This window comes from Eleutherodactylus coqui, chromosome 1 (assembly GCF_035609145.1).
Source record: "Eleutherodactylus coqui strain aEleCoq1 chromosome 1, aEleCoq1.hap1, whole genome shotgun sequence".
NCBI lineage: Eukaryota > Metazoa > Chordata > Amphibia > Anura > Eleutherodactylidae > Eleutherodactylus > Eleutherodactylus coqui.
Genome location: NC_089837.1, coordinates 399,467,625 through 399,490,311, shown reverse-complemented (window position 1 = coordinate 399,490,311; position 22,687 = coordinate 399,467,625). Strand labels below are relative to the sequence as shown.

The 22,687-nt window shown below is 40.4% G+C and overlaps 1 protein-coding gene across 2 annotated transcripts in view; it reads left to right on the top strand.

Annotated features, from left to right (window-relative positions):
- Positions 1–22,687, top strand: part of NALCN (sodium leak channel, non-selective) — a 421,791-nt gene that overhangs the window by 70,089 nt on the left and 329,015 nt on the right. For both annotated transcript variants that reach the window (XM_066593014.1, XM_066593005.1), the window contains exon 6: positions 2,796–2,947. In XM_066593014.1, coding sequence (XP_066449111.1) covers positions 2,796–2,947 — 152 coding nt within the window. The remainder of the gene's footprint in view (positions 1–2,795; positions 2,948–22,687) is intronic.

Genomic DNA, 22,687 nt, shown 5'->3' with positions numbered 1-22,687 from the left:
AGGGTTCTCTGTTACCTGGTACAGTACTTCACCATATTCAAGTGCATGCTAATGTAAACATAAGTTGCAAAGAGATTTTGGAACTACAGCATATTTGCATTTTTTTAGATTCATCTTCTTTACTAGCTGCCTTCAACCAACACACTAAAAGGGTTTTTCTATATGTTCATGTAGCGGTACAGTTTCCTGCTTTTTTATTTATTGAAAAAGATATCAATCCAAGACAAGTCCAAGTTAGGTGAGCAATTTACACTAATAACTATTAGAATGATTTACAATACACACGAATATACCGTATTCCAATACTATGAACTGGCTAAGTTTAGAAGACTCGTAAAACGTGTAGTCAAAGTTTACTTTGTACTGAACTTTCTGCATGGAAAAAAAGAGAAGCAGAAGCCATCAGATATGCTATTTTAGGATGGAGAAAGGTCAGAGCCTCCCAGCTGATGTTGTCATTTTTAATGCAATGGTCATTCAAAGCTCAATGGAGATTGATTTGAGCTCGCTGCCATAATGTGTACGGGGAATGTCAGTTTTTGAATAAATTAGATAAAGATTTAATAGTCATACAGTTTGTACCAGTTGAGACCCATTTAAAAATAGCTGAAATATTGCTGAAAATCTAAAGCCCTAGGACTCATTAAGTGCTTGACTGATAACTGATTTGTGGATGGCAGATGTTGACCAAGCTCAGCTGGCCTATGTAATTATTTTCCTGGTGGCATAAAATAAAATCTCCCCCATCCATCAACCAGCTGTCTCATTGGTTGAGGTGATAGGTGTCAGTAAAATAAAGTTGCATTTCTAAGAACGCTATAAACATAACTTGACCATTTTATATAACTTTTCCTTGTATGGACAAATGTGCAACATATAAGTCACTAAAGAAATATATTTGTATTTTCTCCTTTTAAAGGTATTTTGGTATGTTTATACATAGTGTAAATGCTGAGAATTTTGCACATGGAAAATTTGCAGCATTTACAGTACAGGCCATGTCGGTGACATTTTAACAAATATCATCCTCCTGGTGTGGACAAAATGCGCATGGATTGACATGCTGTGTGGATTAAAAATCATTATTTTGCACTCCATACAGTAGCAATCCTTTATCTTGAAGTTTGATGGTCCAGATTGTCTGGTTTCCCAACACTGGTCAGAAGTAGTCAGAATGATGGAATCCCTGGAATTGGCTCTATAGAGTACCAACTGTAGAGATTTTGCAATGTAGTAACATGGTGCCTTTTACAGTTGGTACATCATTGCTTTTGCAGTAGAGAGCATTAGACCTTGACTCATTGGCTGAGCAAATTTAAAGGGGTTGTCCGGGACTTTTTTTTTTCTGTTGATGACTTGTTCTAATCCCCATTTGTCTAGGACTTTTGGGATTTTTTTTATATTGATGACCTGCCCTTCTTCATAGAAGCTATGCCTGCAATACCAACCCAGGCCGGAGTGCTATGAGCAGTTTGATCTGCTTCTTGCACTGTCCATAGTGGAATCAGCTGATCAGCAGGGATCCCAAGTGGCGAACTTCCACTGATCATCTGTAAGAAAAATTCAGCTGTGCTTTCACATTTTCTCATTTGAATTCCTAACTAGATAATTTTTGCTTTGCTTTACATACTCTGACACTGTACAATCACTGCTGAAAGTGCTTGAGTATGTAGAGACACATCTTACTGACAAGGGAAATAGTAATACCCAATTGTCAATTTACATTTCCAAGAGTAATAACAGGGGAATGACACAATACAGAGTTCTAAGAAAAGACACATTGTCATTGTTATTTCACAGGAAGTAGTGCTATTTACTAAAATGGGAATGTCGGCTGACAGGTCCTCTTTTTAAAATGATGAGGTAGAAACAAAAGTATTCTAAAACTTGAATGTTAATCAATTCTAGTCAGCTGATGTGATACAACACTTTGTTGTATGTAATCATTAAATTGCGTTATTTTCAGGAGACTATTCTGTTTCTCCTAGTATAGAGTGAGGTGAAGCTCGAATTCCAGACACATGCCATGGACAGATGTGGCACTGTTTGTGTGCCATGGACAGATGTGGCACTGTTTGTGTGCCATGGACAGATGTAGCACTGTTTGTGTGCCATGGACATATATGACCTTTTTAAATGAAATCTGTCAGCTGGGAAACCCATAAACTAAACGTATGGGTCCATAGGAGCTGACACGATAAGTTCGGGAGATGTGAGTCTTTTACTTATGTTCCCCACTGTATCTCCGCTGTGCACTGTCAAAACTACTGACAGCCTCCCTTTAAATTGGATGTCACTAGATTGGTAAAACAAGGCACCATTTGGAGTAATGCATATGCTTCTACATCTGTGAGATCCTGCATATTTCTGTGTCAGGAACTGACAGTGCAGACATGAACTGTGCCTTCCCTCTGTATGTTACTGGTAACTTTGATCAAAAAATGTAATCCTAAAAATATCTTAAAACTACAGTACATCTAAAAATAGTTAAACTAAACTTAAAGACTTTCATCCCATCTAAACATGTTGAGCTAGAAAATTGAAATTCTCCAAATAGAAGTTTGATGGCATATAGTCAGCTAAGCCACAGGGGTTGGATGTATATAAATTTTAGTATAATTCTATAATGCAGTGCCGGGTTCAATGAGTAAGAGTGACAAATGTGTTTTTCTAGCTATGTGGTAACTCGTTAAACTGCATAACAAGTTCAGTTCATGCAGATTTAAGAACACTTTTCATGCAATGCACTGTCTGATCTGTCATTTAATGTAGAATTTATTTTATGATTATTTCAGAAATGTGACGTGGAATAATCTTGCCATTCCGGATACTCACTGTTCACCAGATGGAGAAGGATACCAGTGCCCTCGGGGGTTTAAGTGCATGGATCTAAAAGACCTTGGACTGAGCAGACAAGAACTGGGTTACAGTGGATTTAATGAAATAGGTATGTGAAGTTTCTGAAGATTTTCTTGTTGATGTTGTTGTAGTCTGTGAAAGATGATATTAATACTTCTATATTTACTCTGCATATATATTTAGAAAGTTCAATGTTTGCTCCAGGAACGTGAGCTCTCACCCAATCGACAGCTTCAAGCATATTTTTGCTGGTTAAAATTCAAGTGCAAAGCATAAATACATGAGAAATATGTGTTGTAGGTGTATAGATGTACAGAAGCAGCAGAACAACTCATTTGGTCCAATTAAAAGTATTCTAAAATAAACGTGTTCATTTGGCTTCTGCTGTAAATGTATACTTCTCTGCCATACTGTTATACTGAAAATATAATCTCTAAATGTGTATTTAACGCCTAATTTCACTAAAACTTGCAATTCAAGTGCAACGGCACTCGTCTCCCCAGATGTCACTTGTACAGCAGTCAGGAAGCTGCAATAAGCAAATTTGTTTGAAAAGCTGACAGTATCCCTTGAATTCTCTAATTTTGAGTGGAGTTGAAGTTTAACTAGGTTCTATCCAAATTTGAGCATAAGACACAGCCATCCATCTGAAAATATTGAGATGCTGTGTACGATTATGGACCCTACTGCCTTGAAGTCATTAAAGTATAAATCCATTAAAGGGGTTGTACTGCGCCGAAACGGGTTTTTTTTTTTTAACCCCCCCCCCCCCCCCCCCCCCCCGTTCGGCGCGAGACAACCCCGATGCAGGGGTTAAAAAAACAAACCGGGTAGTACTTACCCGAATCCCGGCGGTCCGGCGTCTTCATACTCACCTGCTGAAGATGGCCGCCGGGATCCTCTCTCTCTGTGGACCGCAGGGCTTCTGTGCGGTCCATTGCCGATTCCAGCCTCCTGATTGGCTGGAATCGGCACGTGACGGGGTGGAGCTACACGGAGCCGGCATTCTGCACGAGCGGCCCCATTGAAGACAGCAGAAGACCCGGACTGCGCAAGCGCGGCTAATTTGGCCATTAGAGGCCGAAAATTAGTCGGCACCATGGAGACGAGGACGCCAGCAACGGAACAGGTAAGTATAAAACTTTTGATAACTTCTGTATGGCTCATAATTAATGCACAATGTACATTACAAAGTGCATTAATATGGCCATACAGAAGTGTATAGACCCACTTGCTGCCGCGGGACAACCCCTTTAAGGCCTCATGTTCATTGGCGGGTTGGATTCTGCATGCGGGAGCCCACAGCGAAATCCAACTCTGGCGGCAGCGGCCTCCGTGCGTACCTGCCTTTGTGTTTCTTCATCTGTACTGTGGATGCTCCACACAGCCTGCCGTTGGACATATGCAGTACAGTCTGTTTTTTTTTTCAAACTCCTGTTTTCCCCACGGAATCCGCGGCCTGTCCGCAGTGTTAATTGCAGATGGACTGCAGATTGGACAGCTGCCATTGACTTCACTGGAAGCCGTCCATGCGGGAACTGCAGTAAAATAGAGCATGCTGCAATTTTTCATTCGCAAGCAGAAATCGCAATTGGTGTCCACTCGTGTGCATGAAGAATCATTTTACCATAGCATGCTATGGAGGGCTATTGCTGCAAGGTCTGGAGGCGGACACCTGCTCCAGATTCCGCAGCAAAAATCCGCCTGTGGACATGAGACTTAAGCCTAGAATTTTTGGTGCACTTAAAAATAGGTAAGCTTTTTTTAATTCATTAGGGTTTCCAAGATGCACAAATAGTAGCAATATTTGTCCTTCTTCAGGCTGAATAGTAGTGAAATATAACTGCAGATAATTAAGATTATTCATCCCCAGAGAGCAGAAGAGTTAGAGTGACTCATATGCAGAGAAAAACAAGCATGAGGTATATACCCAACAGCTAAAATCCTAGACCATGGTGTTTTTTAAACAGGTTGTCCTCTTAGACAATCTATTTTTGTTAGAAGAGCACCTTGACAATGACGCAGTAGACCATGCCCATTAAAATTAGGGTGTTTGTCTAATGATTTACTGAGGGTCCTAAAATGGAAAGGCTTTCTATTAGCTCACAAAGCTGTAATGTATACAGTATTTGAAATCAATCAGTTCCTTTTAAGCTTAGTTTGTAAAGATTATTTTAGTTACTTTTGCATTAAAGTGTAACTGAGTTTACAACACGTTTTCTAAAATATAACAGGTTCTCCTTACCCACTTATTTGCTACTGTTTGCACCCTATTTCATGCTCTTAAATTCTGATTTTCAGGGTCTTCCCATTTTTCTGCTGTTTGCGATCAACTTTCAGGCAGGAGCCTAGCATTCTGCCAGTAGTTTACTATCTTGTTATTCCTTACCCTTATTAACCATGCAGCATTGCTCTGGCTGTGGTCCAGTCAGCAGTGAGCCTGTATCTGAATGTCCAACCCTCTGCTTTCCCAGGATGAATCAGGCATTCAGATACATTTTTGGCAAATGGTTAGTAAACCTAATTTAATGTCAGCCTCTGAGTGCAGGGAGCAACCTGTGAAGGTAGCGCCTACCCCACATCCTACTATTTCTGTAACTATAGAAGCTCAATAATTAACAACAGTTAATTACAGAGAAACTAGAAGAGAGAACTGTAGTGGCAGCCACTTGAAACTTGATTTACAGTAGTAAAACAACATTTATTAATGAAAGTATATTACAAGATTGAAGGGATAGACATGGGTTATGACATGATCAAAAGTTGTCAGAAAATTTAGTGCCCCCATAAATTTTCAAACATTGTGCTTGAATAGATCATTCCTTGCTAGTGGTTCATTTAGTGAACTAGTCTTTTGTCAAATGTCCAAAATAATTATCTTCCAATGTCTGATTAGTACAGATTTTAGAGCGGTGTTGAGAATGCCCACCTGGTCAACTGGCTGCCACATCTAGGCAGAGTATTAATTAAATGTGGCCACACTGGTGTTACTCTCTTTGTGAAGTACAGAAACATCCAAGCATGCTTGATGGACTAATTCCATAACTCATGTAGAATAAAATGGAGAGAGTTGAGCACATGTGCGGTGACCTACTCATTCTTCCTCCCTGTTCATGTGACAGATATGCCATAAATGTCTGAGATGCAAATGTCCCTTTCCATCAAAGTCAAACAGTCATTCTCCTTTTAAGTCCCTCATATACTGTACATAAAACAGAGATTATATAACATTTATTCTTGAAGATGTATAACCCTTCCTTTGGCTCCACGCGGGTCTCTGCGTGTGCGATCCGCACCCATAGGGAATCATTGGGCACCCGCAGGTAATGGTAGTGCACCATCAGGGCACTACCACAAGCAGTGAAGTATATCTGCTTCCCCTTTACTGCACCAAAAGCATTTACTCAATGATAAGAGACCCATTCTGTGGCCCTGGATTGGTGTAATGTAGGCCCTGTGATATAATTGAAGGATCATTTTTGTATAGCGACTAGAAGGAAGGAAAGCATAGCTATTCCTCAATACCTGCAGAAGCAATGATATTGTTAAATCTGGAAGGTGAACTATCCATTTGGCCAATGCTGTATGTTTGGCTATAAACTAGGGGTTCTTGGATAAAATGATAATACATAGATGTGTGATATTTAAAGTGAGGAGGATGAGAGAGTTGCATGTAAGGCAAGATCCCATTGAGACTGTACAAGAAAAGAGAGTACTCAAGTTACGTAGCTTCCAGCCTGGATATAAGGGAATAATGTGATTGGTACATTCGGGAATGTGAGTTGAAGCTCTGCCAGTAAAAGTGTTGTTAGTTGATAATTCTGTCAGGTGACTCACTTTAACTATAGCTTCTCTCTACCAGTGAAGAAATTCTCTGTGATACACATGATACACATGATTGGAATACAAGGCTTGAAGGATGCAACTTATTTATAAGAAACAGACATAATAAAAGGGAAGGAGGTGTTGCGTTGTATGTTTGGAAAGCATTCATCTCCACAAAGGTTCCAAAAGGTAGAAGAGAAAACAATAGGATCTGCTATCTTGGACCTAATTCTTGCTGAGAGGGAGAAAATGGTTGAGAAATTAAGGGTGGCTGGGAGGCAGTGATCATTCTATCCTTGAATTTTGGATAAAAAGTGAAGGAAGATCTGAGAGGACTCAGACTTCAAGTTTGGCTTTCAGAAAGGCAGATTTTAAGAAAAAATCTTTGAACAAACTATTGAACAGCATGTATGCAAGTACTTGGATAAGAATTGTGTAATTAACCAGAGCCAGCATGGGTTTTTAATAGAGATGAGCGAGCACCAAAATGCTCGGGTGCTCGTTACTCGAGTCGAAATTTCAGTGATGCTCGAGAGTTCGTTTCGAGTAACGAACCCCATTGAAGTCAATGGGCGACTCGAGCATTTTTGTATATCGCCGATGCTCGCTAAGGTTTTCATTTGTGAAAACCTGGGAAATTCAAGAAAGTGACGGGAACGACACAGAAACGGATGGGGCTACATGTTGGGCTGCATCTCAAGTTCCCAGGTCAGACTATTAAGCCACAATAGTGGCAAGAGTGAGACCCCCCCCCCCACTGTCAGCATAAAGATCGTTCTCCTCTGCCACAGCTGTAACAGCTGTGGCAGAGAAGAACGATGTTAGCCCATTGAATTCAATGGAGCCGGCAATACAGCTGGCTCCATTGAAAGCAATGGGCTGCCGGCGTGCGCGGGATGAATTGTCGGGAAGGGGTTAAATATATAAGCCCTTCCCTGCAATTCATCCAGAAATGTGTAAAAATAAAAAATATATATATACTCACCTGGTCCCGGCAGACGGAGTTCAGCGCGGCCAGCGGCAGTCCTCCTGAACTGCTCTGAACAGCTGTGAGTAGTATTCAGCAGCCGGGGATTTAAAATCCCCGCCTGCTGAATGAGCTGCCTCTAATTGGTCACAGCCTGACCAATCAGAGGCAGATTCCACTCACACACCCATTCATGAATTTATGAATGGGTGTGTGACTGCTGCCTCTCATCTGATTGGTCCCGCTGAGCCAATCAGAGGCAGCAGTCACACACCCATTCATAAATTCATTTTATGGATTTTAAATCCCCGGCTGCTGAATACTATTCACAGCTGTTCAGGAGGACTGCCGCTGGCCGCGCTGAACTCCGTCTGCCGGGACCAAGTGAGTATATATATATATATATATTTTTTTTTTTACACATTTCTGGATGAATTGCAGGGAAGGGCTTATATATTTAACCCCTTCCCGACAATTCATCCCGCGATCGCCGGCAGCCCATTGCTTTTAATGGAGCCGGCTGTATTGCCGGCTCCATTGAATTCAATGGGCTAACATCGTTCTGCCGGGACAAGGTGAGTATATATATATTTTTTTTTTTACACATTTCTGGATGAATTGCAGGGAAGGGCTTATATATTTAAGCCCTTCCCGACAATTCATCCCGCGCTCGCCGGCAGGCCATTGCTTTCAATGGAGCTGGCTGTATTGCCGGCTCCATGGAATTCAATGGTCAGTGCTCGTTTAATCGAGACGAGTACCGCGTGGTGCTGGTCTCGAGTAATGAGCATCTCGAGCACCCTAATACTCGAACGAGCATCAAGCTCGGACGAGTATGCTCGCTCATCTCTAGTTTTGAACAAACAAGTCATGGTAGACTAATCTAATTTCCTTCCATGACAGAATCATGGACTGAGTTGATCAGTAAAATATGGGAAATGATATAGTATATCTTGACTTTAGTGAAGCATTTGGTAAAGTATCTCATACCATCCTTGCCAAATATGGGATTGACACAGCAACTGTTTGGCGGATTTACAACTGGTTTGGTTGAGTGATTGTACTCAGTGGTCATAAATGACTGCACATCCAATTGGAAGAATGTTTCAAGTGAGGTACCACAAGGCTCTGTCCTAGGCCCAGTGTTGTGCAACATTTTTATAGATGATCTAGATGAGGGAATTGAGGAAAAAGTGATCAAATTTGCAGATGACACAACGCTAGGAGGGATAGCTAACAGAGAAAAGAGAGAGTCTTCAAAAAGATCTAGACAAGCTTGAACAGTGAACGGCAACTGACAGCATGGTATTTAACAGGCAAAAATGCAGAGTCCTACATCTGAAGAAATATGAAAAAAGCACATACAGAATGGGAGGAATTGGGCTAAGCAGCACATGTGAAAAAGACCTGGGTATACTAATAGATCACAGATTGAACATGAGTCAACAATGTGATGCAGCAGCAGAAAAGACATTCAATTTTGAGATGTATTAAGTGAAGCATAGAGTCTAGATCACGTGCGGAAATTACTCCCCTCTACTCTTCCTTAGTCAGACCTCATCTGGAATACTGTGTCCAGTTCTGGGCATCCCAATTCAAAAAAGGTGTCAACAAACTGGAGCAAGTTCAGAGAAGAACTGCTAGTATGGTGAGTGGTCTGCATACCATGTCCTATGAGGAACAATTAAAGGATCTGGGATGTTTAGCTTGCAAAAAAGAAGGCTGAGGGGCGACTTAATAGCTGTCTACAAATATCTGAAGGGCTGTCACAGTCCGGAGGGATCATCTCTATTCTAATTTGAAAGACTAGAAGAAACTGAAAGGTAGTAGACACAGATTAGATATTAGAAAAAACATTTTGACAGGGTGATGAATGAGTGGAACAGGTTGCCACGGGAGGTGGTGAGTTCTCCTTCAATGGAAGTCTTCAAACAGAGGCTGGACAGACATCTGTCTGGGATAATTTAGTAAAGCCTGCATTAAGCAGGGGGTTGGACCTGGTAACCTTAGAGGTCCCTTCCAACTTTACGAATCTATAAACCATGATTCTATGACAACCATTGGCACACAGTGTTTGCAGGAAGGTTTTGTCAGGATGAAATCATTACATTTTCAGACCTGCATTACATTAATATGCGGGCCAACAAGTGACAAAGTGGTCAGCAGAGAGATCACAGTGGAAGTCATATGTGCTCCACAGCTGGCTAGGGTGTCACAAACCCAACAGAACAAATAATATGAGTGAAGTGCACAGCAGTGGAGACAAAATTAGACAATATTAACTTAGTATTCCTGGAGCAGCTCTGTGTTTCTTCTAGCGTTAAGTAGTTAACCTGTATAATTTAGCCAAGTTTGGCAGAGGTGCTTGCAACAATATAATCTCGGCCTATAGGAATGTACACTAAACAAGCGTTTTGCTATAAGATTTCAGGCATAGATATCACACCTCCACATCCGTCACCAAATATATAGGTGTCAAGAAATAGAAGAAAAACTCTCCTGCGCTCAGGGTACAGACACACCATATAGGGAGTGGTAGTGAATCACTTTGAACGTGTAGTGAATTTTGGAATTAATACCACATGAATTGTATAAACGCATTTCAGAGCTTAGGACACTCCTTTGGGTTGATTTAAGTGTGAAGAAATAAAGCCTATTATAGCCATAATTAGTAAGTACAGATTTTAAGTGGTAAGGTACACTTTTTCCAGGAAATTTTTTTGGAGGGAAGGATTTGGTGTTAGAACATTAGGTCAGAGCAGCCTCTAATTGTGAAAGAAGGTATGTCCCAATTAGTTGGGTATTAGAGGCTTTGGAAGGGGGTGGAAGTAGAGGGTCCCAAAATCAGGATCAGGCTGATTCTGACTGCTCTAGGCCCTAGCCAAAACCCACTGGCATATTCTGAGCTAATCACTCCAAAGCACCCCACCTAATCCAGCACTTAATAACCTGAGGGTCACTTGCTGGCCCAGTCCCAGAAATGCAGGCAAGCACCATCTCCAGGTGGCATTCACGGCTATGTGCCAAAGCAGGTCCTGGCAAAGAGAGAGAGAGTAGCCTCCTGTGCAAATCTGCATGACGGCTTGTAGCTGGGGGTTCCCCCTGTATAATCTGGGCTGTGACCACAGCCCTCTGCCCCCTGGTTTTAGCAGAAGGCAGCAGACACCAGGCGGCACGGTGGTTCCAGCTGTATACTGCGCTGCAGCAGGAAGAGGGGGTTCCACCGTCATCCCCTCGCAAAACGGCACAGTCCCATGGAGATCCACAACAAGTGTGGAGTGCACAAGAGTGCCAACTATATCATACAGCATGCGCCACTGTGAAAGATGTAGTACATCTTCTGCCTGCCTCATGTAGGTTTTTTCCTGTCTGAAGTTTAGACCGTATTAAGAAGTCTGCCCCATTGTCTTTTATAATACTAATCATGTTTGTGAATGCCATGAAACCATAACCTCCTCCAGGAGTCTGTGAATTATGTAGATTTTCTGATTATGCAAATACTTTAAAGCTAAAAACAGAAAACAGCTTGAACATTTCACATGCCTCCAAGAATATGAAGAATTAATGTAAATGAATAGATCTTTTCATGTGATTTCACTTCCCTTGATCTTTTATAAGAATATACAATTTACATATTTTTCTGTTTACTAGCTTCTGCTGCTTTAGTAGCACACGACATTATTGCACTTGTTACAGAAAGTTTTGACATGTTGTCATATACTCGGAGCTCGAAACAGTACAATATCGTTTTGGCAATGTGAATGATTAAATCATGTGTCTCCAGACTTTTCTTCCCAATATGGCCTGCAGGTGTCAGTTATAGTTTAGCATCTTGCAAGTCAGCGTTTTATGGTGATATGACTAGTGTCAAATAAAGGCCTCCGCTGTAATTAAATGTTCAGTTTAAGTGATATATATATTTTTTCCAGTACTTTTAGTTGGTAAATTATTGGTACAATCAATTTCATTAACCAGTTCTTGTCTGCCCATAGACTATAAACGCTTAGGTGGCATGTCCCCGTTTAGGAAAGGAGGTACAATTCTTCCCTTGGCATATCCCCGTTTAGGAAAGGAGGTACAATTCTTAGTCAGGAAGTGGCAAAATCTGTACATGCCTACAAATGAGAGTCCTTATTTCAACAATCTTCATTTATTTTACACATTTATATAGCGCATACGTATTCTGCAGTGCTGTACATCATTTGATGTCCCTACTGGGGATCACAATCTAAGTTCACCTATTAGTATGTTTTTGGAGTGTGGGAGTAAACCCACATGAACATAAGGAGAATATACAAACTCTATGCAGATGTTTTCCTTTGTAAGATTTGAACCTAGAACCCCCAGCACTGCAATACAACAGGGCTAACTACTGAGCCACCATGCTACCACAATGCTGACTGGATGGAATACAATCATTTTATTATTCTTTTACTACTAATAGCCATCTTACATACTATACTTTCTTGATTTCTACCCCTATTTCCCTGAAAATAAGACATACCCCGAAAATAAGATGATTTTCCAGAATTTTTGAGGATGCAAAATGATTTTTCAGGCCTTTTGAGGATGCTTGAAATATAAGCCCTACTCCAAAATTAAGCCCTGCTAACAGTTAATTAAAAAAGTCAATTTAAATAATGTCTAGGCAGCTATACATGTAAAAAAGTTAAACCTTTTTGAACAAAAATTAATATAAGACACTGTCTTATTTTCAGGGAAACAGGTACTATATTTAATTGACTTCTTTTATGTATATTCTAATCAAGTGCCTGCAGTTCTCTCCCGTCTGCTTCTGATCAGACACCATTTTGATTGTTTAGATTTCTTTCTGCTATGCTAGCAATCCCATGATGCATCAGCGGAGCTAGAGCTATTACCATCACTGACTGCTGAGAGGATAGTGTAATTATCTTCCCATCAATATGATTAAAAATAAGCTTAGAAGACAAAAGAATACAGTCAAGGAGGCTGAAGTGTCATGTCCTTACTGTAACTAAGTGATAGGAGTCTTTCTAATCATCAATACTTGTGATAGGAACTTGTGTAGAAGAGTCCATGCTATTTTTTTTAATCATACAGTAAGGTTTAATGTCTGTATCAATGGAACATGGATCCCCATTAACTCAAGTAAAAAAAAACATATCGCCGAAGCCGGATTCACTTTGTTGCTATGCAACGACTCCAGTCTAATATATAGAGATAGCAGCAGTAAGAAAAACAATAGTTGAGAGACTGAGACATAGAATCCCTTAACGACTGCTGTATAGTCGTTTTTACGGCAGCCGCTCAGGGTACTTCTAAAGTGCTGCCTTCCTGCGGCAAGCTATTAGATGGCAATGTTGTATAGTCTGAAGTTACTTTTAAAGCAAACTGCGAATCCCCCACAGCAAAAACAATTGGCAGAATTGCAGGTTATTTTGTATTGTTCCCCTCAAAAAAAAACAACCCAAAAATAAAAAAGTTATGGCCCTCTCACTGTGGCAACATAAAAATGTCTGTTTTCCAAAAACATGATTTATTGTGCAAAGGTATTCTAAAATTGTGCTATTGAAAACTACAACTTTGGAAAAATCAAGCCATATTGACAAAAGAATAAAAAAGCTGTGGCTCCTGAAGTGTGACAATAAAAAAAAATGGCTTGGTCCTTCACATTGAAAATAAATGTGGCATTAAAGGGATCTTCTGGGACTTTTATTATTGTTGACCTAGCCTCAGTTGATTGTGGGGGTCTGTCTTTCAGTGTCCCCCACCAGATTAGCTGATCTTCTAGCCTGCTGTTAGTGTAGCGGCCTAGTTGTCGTCATTGGCGATCAGGGCTGGAAATATAATAGCTCGCTTCACTCCCATTGGAATTACTGGCAGCGATGCCTCCTATTACACTTTCTTTGGATCCTCATTGGGGTCAGAGTTGGAAGTGTAATAGGAGGCATCGCTTCCATTGATTTTAAAGAGTGTAGCCGTCTATTACACTTCCAGCTGTGACCACCAATGATGACATCTGGCTCTCTGCATTGACAGTGAGACAAAAAAGTAGCTGATTAGCGAACAGTGGACCACTGCCAATCAGCTATTAAAGATCCTAACCTGAGGATAAGTCAGCAATAGTAAATTTCCCGGAATACCCCTTTAAGGCATTGATAGAACACCTGGGGAACTTTAGTCTGGGTTAGAACCTAATGTAACTGTCAACAATTTTGTTAACCATTTCAGAACCGCTCAACAACTTTTTGGAGTAGTCCAGTCATTTTTTTCATCCCCGAGTGGCACTGTTGAACACTGGACCAATCGCAATGGTTTCTAAGCAAGTGTTCACTGTGACAGACTGTTACAGAGATCAAAAAAGAGAGTGTGTGCAATAAAAAAAGTTGATTTCCTGCTCCTCAACTATGTTCCTGCTGTGAGAGGGTCACAGTTCTTGTACAGAGGGTTTAGAAGTGTTACACAGCACTCACTTGGCAGCAATCCCATACTCCTTTAACCCTCTCCTGCCCTGACTGTGTGCGTACATATGTATAGTGTTTATGTATAAATATATACGAGTTATCTATCTGTCATCTGCATAGTTTTTACAGTTACTATTGATATACAGGTGGTCTTTCAGTTTTAATCTCACTTTTTTTTTTCTTTTGCAGTCTTTTGTATATGTTCTAAAACCACACATCCTTTGTGTGCAATCTATGCACACACACATTTGTTCTTTCATAAAAAGTAAAAATAGTAGTATATTAATATAGTGGTCTTTTATATATGTTCTAAAACCACACACATGTTTTTTGTAGCTTGGTTTTTTTTTTGGTCTGTTTCATAAGAAAAGTAAAAAATTATTGTATCAGAAGGAGCATATTGTATTTGATGCTGACTATGTAAGGCTGAATGCACATGGCCGGGTCGGGTTCATACTGTGAGATCTTACAGCAGAATCAGACCCTGTGCAGCGGCAGTGACCCCCGCGTACCTTTCATGTTGTCTTCTCTCTGCTCTGCGGATGTGGCGGCTGGTGCACTGCTGCACATGCGCAGTCAAGAAAATGACGTGCCATCGCACCGGCGATGATGCAGATTTGTGGCGACTCGCTGCGGGATGGACGCAAATACGGTCGTGGGCAAATATGGTCGAGGGCATTGGGCGTAACGCAGTACTTGTAAATGCATTCACACGTTTACCCCTCTCTTTGATACTGCATACATTAAGGGGCCTTGTGTGGCGCAGAGTGTTAAGGCAGCTGGATGGGTGTCTCAATAGCTGTCTCAAGGTTGACTTGGCCTTCCGAGGTTGGTAAAATGAGTAAACAAATTACCTGAAAGCCCTGCAGAATAAATTGGCACTATACAGATAACAAGTCCCTCCTATTAAGGGATTTCTCTTTATACTGTGCATAAGCATAAAGCTGTCAATCAGTAGTGGTGGAGGGAGTCACAGATCATGAATACCAAGGACTACACAGTGGGCTAGCAGCTCTGCAGCCAATAAACAGTGCGTTTATGGAAACTACAGAAAGCCAAGTAAATGACCAAGCATTGGAATCAGGGTCTCTGTTCCTACTTTATGCTGCCCTCAGATGGGGCAGCATAAACCTGATAACTGATCTGCCTTTTCCCTAAAACGGTAGTTCTCTTTTTTTCTGGGCTGTGTATGGTAGCACAGCTCAGCCCCATTGAGTTGAACTAAGCAGAGTGACTATACCGGACACAACCTATGAAGCCTCAGAGAATCCTTTTAAAGCCTGTGGCACATTCTTACAAGGCTGGAACCAAATACAAACTAGGCACATAAGGCCAGCGTGGCACCTGTACTTCATCTGTGTACATGTCCCATCTCACCTCGTTCCCCCTCTATAGTATTTCCTTTTTTAAACATATACTGCATCAATGCTGAATATGGTAACCCCTAGGAAACTAGCAGTTCCTTGTATGTATTAATGGAGTCTTCAGTGACAATATTAGGCATAATATAAAGAATAGCTTTACAATGAGGTAGCTAAAGAGTTGCCTTTGGTAATACGGTGTACTATTTATTTTCCACTATGTTCCAGCTCATATTTTGTTCATGGCTATGTTCACAACTTTGGAGATTGTTTTTAATTAAACAGTCAAGAAGCAGCATATCTACAGTTTTGAAGACCTTTATAAAAAAAACAAGAAGGGATGTTATGTAGAATGTGTTATATATAATGCCAAATTAAGCATAACCATACAGTAATAAAGAATGGAATGTAACACGGAGTATATGTGAAGTAATGTGTAGTACTTTAATAATCTATTTGCATCCAGGAAAATGAACACAAGTATACTGAATCAACTTTTCAGACTTTCGAGTTGAAAATCTCCTAGCATTCCTTCTTGCTAGATAGATCTCTGCACAGAGCTTTCCCTGGAGATCTGCTTTCTGGAAAGAGTGGTCTTTACTAACTATCCTACTGCTGAGCCAAGTTATTAGGGTGTGTTTGTTGACCGTTGCTGCAAAGAAGTGTGTATTAATAGATAGAGAAGTTCAAGGAAGGTCGCACAAGTGTTAGCCATGAAGAAGGCGCTGGAAGATTATCAGGAAAAAAGGTTCACAATCAACAGTGCTAGTTACAGTGAGATGCACAGTGAAGAGCTGAAGCCTAGAATTCAAACAAAATGCAGAGGACTGCTGCCCAAGGGTGTTGTGGTGTTGCATGACAATGCACATTTGCACACCACTACCCATACTGTTGATACACTCCAAAAACTTTGTTTGGAGGTATTAAAGTATCCTCTCTATAGTCCTGATTTTGGCCCATTGGGCTATCACCTGTTTGGTCCTCAAAAAGAAGCCCCAAGTGGATGACTGTACACATCTGATGAAGAGGTGAAAACAGCGATGCATTCGAGGCTCTCATTTTTTAATGAGGGAATAGAAATGCTTGTTGACAGATAGACAAAGTGTATTGAAGAGCAAGGGGATTATGTAGAATAATATATTTGCCTTTTCTAAAACTTGAATAAAATAAAATAAATTCTTAAACTAGAATGCAGTTTTTTTTTATTCACACACATATACAATATACTGTATAAACGGTTTAGACAGGTGTAGTAAATATGCTACAAAGTAAGAGTTTTTTTTTAAAAACATAGAAGGCGTCTGATTGAATCCAAATGTATTCTGCAGCAGGACAACGCCAAACATACAACCAATATCATTAACAATTATCTTCACTGTAAAGAAGAACAGGAAGTCCTGGAAGTGATGACATGGCCCCCACAGAACACTGACCTCAACATCATCAAGTTTGTCTGGGATTACATGAAGAGATAGAAGGAATTGAACAAGCCTACATTCACAGAAGATCTGTGGTTAGTTCTCCAAGATGTTCAGAACAAACCCCCTGCTGAGTTCCTTCAAAAACTGTGTGCAAGAGTACCTAGAAGAATTGATGCTGTTTTGAAGGCAATGGTTGGTCACAGCAAATATTGATTGAGCTTGTGTGGCACAGAGTGCTAAGGCAGTAGAAAGGCAGTCCTAAGCTCTCATTCACTACCTGGCAGTAGCAAGTATAATCCCCACGTGGTTCAGGTAGCCGGCTGAAAGTTAACTCATCCTTCTGAGGTCGGTAAAATGAGTACCCAGCTTGGTGGCGGGGGTAATAAATAAATGAATTACCTGAAAGCAGAATACATTGGTGCTATACAAATAAGAATATTTATTTATTTGTTTTGTTTTAGTTTTCGCTTTTCTTCAATCATTTTGTATTTTGGTAATTGACCAAAAAACTATTAACACTTTTTTCTATTTTTGAAAGTATTCTTACTTTGCATCATTTTTCCACACCCGCCTAAACATTTTACACAGTACTGTATACGTGTATATAATAAATACTTGTAAGCAGCAGAAAAAGTTACATCTATATTGTACACTTACACAAGATTTGAAACACTTAAGCAGCCAACAATGTAACCAATGTGATCTGCTGCATTATAAGAGGCACATTATGTTTCACCCTCCATGAGGAAATAAGGGAAGGCACATCGTAATATTATAACTAAGTACATATATGTCCCAACAATCCGTGCATAGAAGTCTTATACTGTATGACATATGTTTGTCTATCAGGAGTTTCTTCCTGTGACTCTCAGTTACCAAACAATAGAAATCACAAAACATTAAATGCCAAAAAATACACCATGAGATGCCAAATACTAAGCATTAGTGTGCAGCCACTGCGGTTGTTTATATTTGATGCTGCCAGCCTACCCCTTCACTATAACAGCTCTGTGAGCGTCTGCGGACTCTGCCGATGTCCCCATCTTTTTAGGCAATCAAATACTACTTCTTTCCTTGTTCTGACTGCTTTGTTTTGCTACAACCCTACTAACTTGGGCTGCAGCTTTCCTGCTCTGACTTTGTTTTAGTTGAGTTACTAAAGCAATTGGCAATCAAAGATGGCGTCAGGCCTGATAATGGACTTTAAAAAGGAAATAGCTCTGTTATGTATTATCTGCTGGTTGAAGTTCATACCATGTTATATCACTCATTCCTTGTTCTTCTGTTCCTGTTTTTGACATTTGATTGACTATGATCCTAACCTCTGCCTTGTTTCTGGATATTGCTTTTATTTCATCCTGGAGATTGCTTGTCTGGTACCAGTTCTACTCCCAGCTCTAAACCTTGGCTTTGTATGTAACTACACTCTTGTCTTATCCTTACCTGACTACACTCCCGTCTCGTCTTCTGGAGAATCCTATCCTAATTACTATTCTATTGATTATCCTTGATTCCATTTCTGGCTATTTTACTCCTGCTTTAACGCTACTGTCACCAATCTGTGAATATTCTGAAAACCACTACGTGGTAATCCTTCTGCAACAAAGTCCATACCTCCTTGTTGGGGTCGACGGTGAAGACCAGGGGATTCCTTCAACTCTGCACTCCAGTCTAGCCAGTGCCAGTTGCAGTTCTGGCACTTGACTGTAAAATACACTGTGGAACAATTTTGAACAAAATTATTGTTGACTTTGGTTTTTCAGGTTATTTAGACTAAAATAGGCATGCTGATTTTAAAAAATGCAGTTAGTTTTCTTCTATCACGTCAGCATGTGATTACTCAAGCCTAGGTCGAGTAGAGCACTAGTGTTCTCCTATTGCCTGAGAGTGAACCTCCTTGAAGTGGGAAGGGATGGAGGATGACCATGGCAACCAGGAACAGGTCGTTATTTGTCTAGGCTATTCAGTTACACACATGACAGTGGAGTTGGACAGAGGAGTTGTGTTCTATATAGTGAATTAGCTAACTTAATTTTTTTTATTTACACCCTTATTTACTTTCCTTCAGGTTCATGTCTGCAGCTGCTATTTCTTGTTGTAAGTGCCTAAACAGCCCTGATTCCTTTTGCTATATTTGTGACAATTTCACCATTCCTAGTCAAAAGGCGAGTGGAGGATACAGAAAACAAACAGGGTGTCCCCGCTTGTCTTCTGCATCCAGCTGTTCCCCGCTCCGAGCGTCCGGCTGTTATAGAGCCAAGTGCTCCGAGCAGAGGATGCAGAAGACAAGCGGGATGGCCCCGCTTGTCTTCTGCATCCAGCTGTTTTCTGCACAGAGCAGCCAGCTGTTATACAGCTGAGCGCTTCGTGTGGGGTATGGAGAACAGAGCTGGACCACTCTTCATACCCAGCCTGTTATCCAGGAGCGGGATACAGCTGAAACAATAGTATCAGCTGTATCCCTCTGTGAATCCCTAATAAGGCTCATCGCTGTCTTACAGCACGCTGAAAGACAATGATGAGCGATGGCGTAACGAAAAGTGCACGATGTCAAGGCATTTACACAGCGATTATCACTCAAAAGACGGCTTTTGAGTGACTTTTGAGCAATAATCATTGTGTCTAAATGGGCCTTTACTTTTGTAATATAGATAATGAGGACCCCTAAGCTGCTTCCTGCCGGGAGAACACCTAGATGTGGGAGTTCTCTATGATAGGACCTCCATTATCAGCTGCCTCTTGGCTACTACTAACAAAAAGGTATACTTGTTATTAGAATATATTGATGCTTGCATAGCATCTTGTAAGTTGATTACTATCAACAGGTGATTTTATTTTACCATTTATATCTGGACCTTACATTATAAACTTGTTTAGCTCTAATCTTAGATATCACTTTATACCCCTGTTTTATAAGCTGATCTGGTAAAGAATTATTAGTTTTAATTTTTCCCAATAACCGTAATAATAAGGTAAAATTGGCATATGTGCAAGTGTTCTGAAATCCTGTCTTACTTGGGTCTCCAGATAAAAGTGCTTGAACTGAGCTGCTTAATGCTCTTAAGAGGATTTTATTGTTTTTGCAAGAGTCAAAAAAGACTAGAGTGCTTAATGTAAAGCTTTCCCGGCACAGTACTCCCAGGGTAGTGTGCATGGTAAAAACTACGCTATTAAATATTCAGCTGCTTATCATTTTATACACAAAAAACACAAGAAAGATAACTAAGAAATGAGCCTCAATAATTGGGATTTGACAAAGTTAAGTCAATAAAAACATTGTATTATTTTTTCGTAGATATATTTGATAAACACACTTTAAAAAAAAAAAAAAACACTTAAGAAAAGTACAGTTTTAGAATCCAGATGCTTTGGAGGTGTGTTGGTGCTTTTATGTCTCTTGCTTACAAATCCAAAGATGACTTGTCATAGGAAGACAACTTCATACAACATTTTATATGGAAGTGTTTTACATGATGAAACAGTCATAGAGCTTTTTCATGCTGGAAATGCATTAGACCACCAACCCCTTCTGATTGTTCACCCTGAATACCACATTTGTTCAAGTTAACATTGCAGAATTTATCATTAATACCTTTTCCTTCTTGGAATTAAAATCAGAAGAGTCGAAGAATATCAACATTATTTTATTATTAGTAATGCTTCTGTGCTGTACAGTTCTTCAGTACTGTTGGCTAAATAATAACTGAGTGATAAATTCTTATCTACAGGGATATTTGTCATAGTATGAATTCTTATCAAGCAGCTGGTTTCCTCCTCAGTGAAATTAAAAATAATTGGGAAGATTCATGAAAATTGTCAGTAAAAAAAACTTTGTTTCCAATAGCAACCAATCACAGCTTCATAAATCTCCCAAATATTTTGTATCACATACAGACTACAGTTTCTGATCTAAAGCTTAATATTTCGCCTTGTATACATTCTAACAAGCATTAGGCTGGGCTTACATACACCAGAATCCCGGCGGAAATCTCGGCCGCAGCGGAAAAAACGCGAGATTTCCGCCAGGAAAAGTGCTGCTTCAAATCCTGCAGCACTAAGCCGCGTGTTTTGAAGCGGCCTGGCCGCATGCTCTTCCTCTGCGGCTGGCGCTCCCATAGAGGAGAGCGCATCCGCAGCGGAAGAAGAAAAAAAACTAACATGCTGTGGCCAGCAAATCCGCGCCACAGTGCCAACTCCTGCCAGCTTTGCCGCGTTGGATCAGCCATCCCGTGTGGACGAGATTTCTGAGAAATCTCATCCACATGGCTGGCCAATCCCGGAATTATCGGCCGCAGGCAGATTTGCCGCGGTGAAATTCTGGACAGAATTTCCACGGCAAATCCGCTCAGTGTGAGCCCAGCCTTAAGGCTAAATATTAGTAACCAATTCTATAATAGCAAGGTGTATTCCTTACCGTGTGATAACTTTAGTAATATCCAATAATATTTCGCTGGTACAGCATATACAGTGTAGAGACCAATGACTGGGTCAAGTGTAATTTGACATTTATAAACATTGCTTGTATTATGGCGTTCTAATAGTGTGTCTCATGAAAAGAATATGGGTGAATGCACACCGGCGTAAATTCCGCTGCGGGTTTCTCACAGAGGCCCGCACAGAAACATCACCACTGACGCGCCGGCTCTGCTCTGCGCATGTGCCAGCTGGGAGTCAACCGGCACGTAGCAGAGTGGTGGAGGAGACATCGCGAGTCACTGCTGGGGCACGGGTCGCATCCCGCTGCGAGAATTCTTAACTATAACCTACAGATCCACACTGATAAATGACTCCTTTTGTCGCCTTTTATGGCTTTCAATATTGGAAACCTCTTAGCACCTTACTAATCTTAGAGGAAAACAAGTACCTCTTGAATTTGACTACAGAGAGTATCTTGTCGTTCTGCCCTAAAGGCCCAAATTTCCTCCATCAACCCACGGGATAAACCACTCTACTATTCACTATGCAATCCCTTTTAATTATTCCTTTACTCATTTCAGTACAAATTACACACCTCAGTAACTACTGTGCAGTAAACATGCCATTGGGAAGCAACATGCAGTGGCATTTTCCATGCTAATGATATGCTTAAATGAACAGTGAAATGGACATGAAGTCCATTTATTTTTTTCTGCAAATGCTATATTTTCTATTTGTTTACTCAAAATAATATTTATTAGCATTGATACATGTAACAACATGGGAACTATGGTTGGAAAGCTATATATCTGATTGAGCAAAAGAGTAGTAAACAGCACATACTGCAACTACAGGATTTGCATTTGGATGAGACACAGCCTCAGGTGGCATTAGTTGAGACAGCATCCTATTTCTATATTCAGAAGGTCACTGCTTACTACGTTTTTATTCACTGATTGGAACAGAAAATGTAATGTTTTCTTTCATGGTTTTACATGTGTGTTGAATGTCAATGATTTGATTTTAGAGGATGGATGTATTGTATGTGTTTTCTGTTAAAACTTAAGATTTTTCACAGGCTGACCTTAGATACCTCTACAAAATAAACGGAAGCATGACACACCTTCGGAATATGTATGAAAGCCCTTTTGTAACATGTACATGTACTGCATATAACTTTATATGCATACAAAATGTTTTGGTTTTTTAATGTAGCATTTATCAGATTTCTGCATTGGGCATTTTTCCATTTTGCTGTTGCTTTTTCAACTATGGTATTTGGCCAGACACAATTGTTATAGCTCTGTATGTGTCAAGACCATAGATGTGGACCTGCTATGCCACAAATTTATTTGGCGTTGGGCCAATTCCAGGGATGGCACTTGGGGTTCC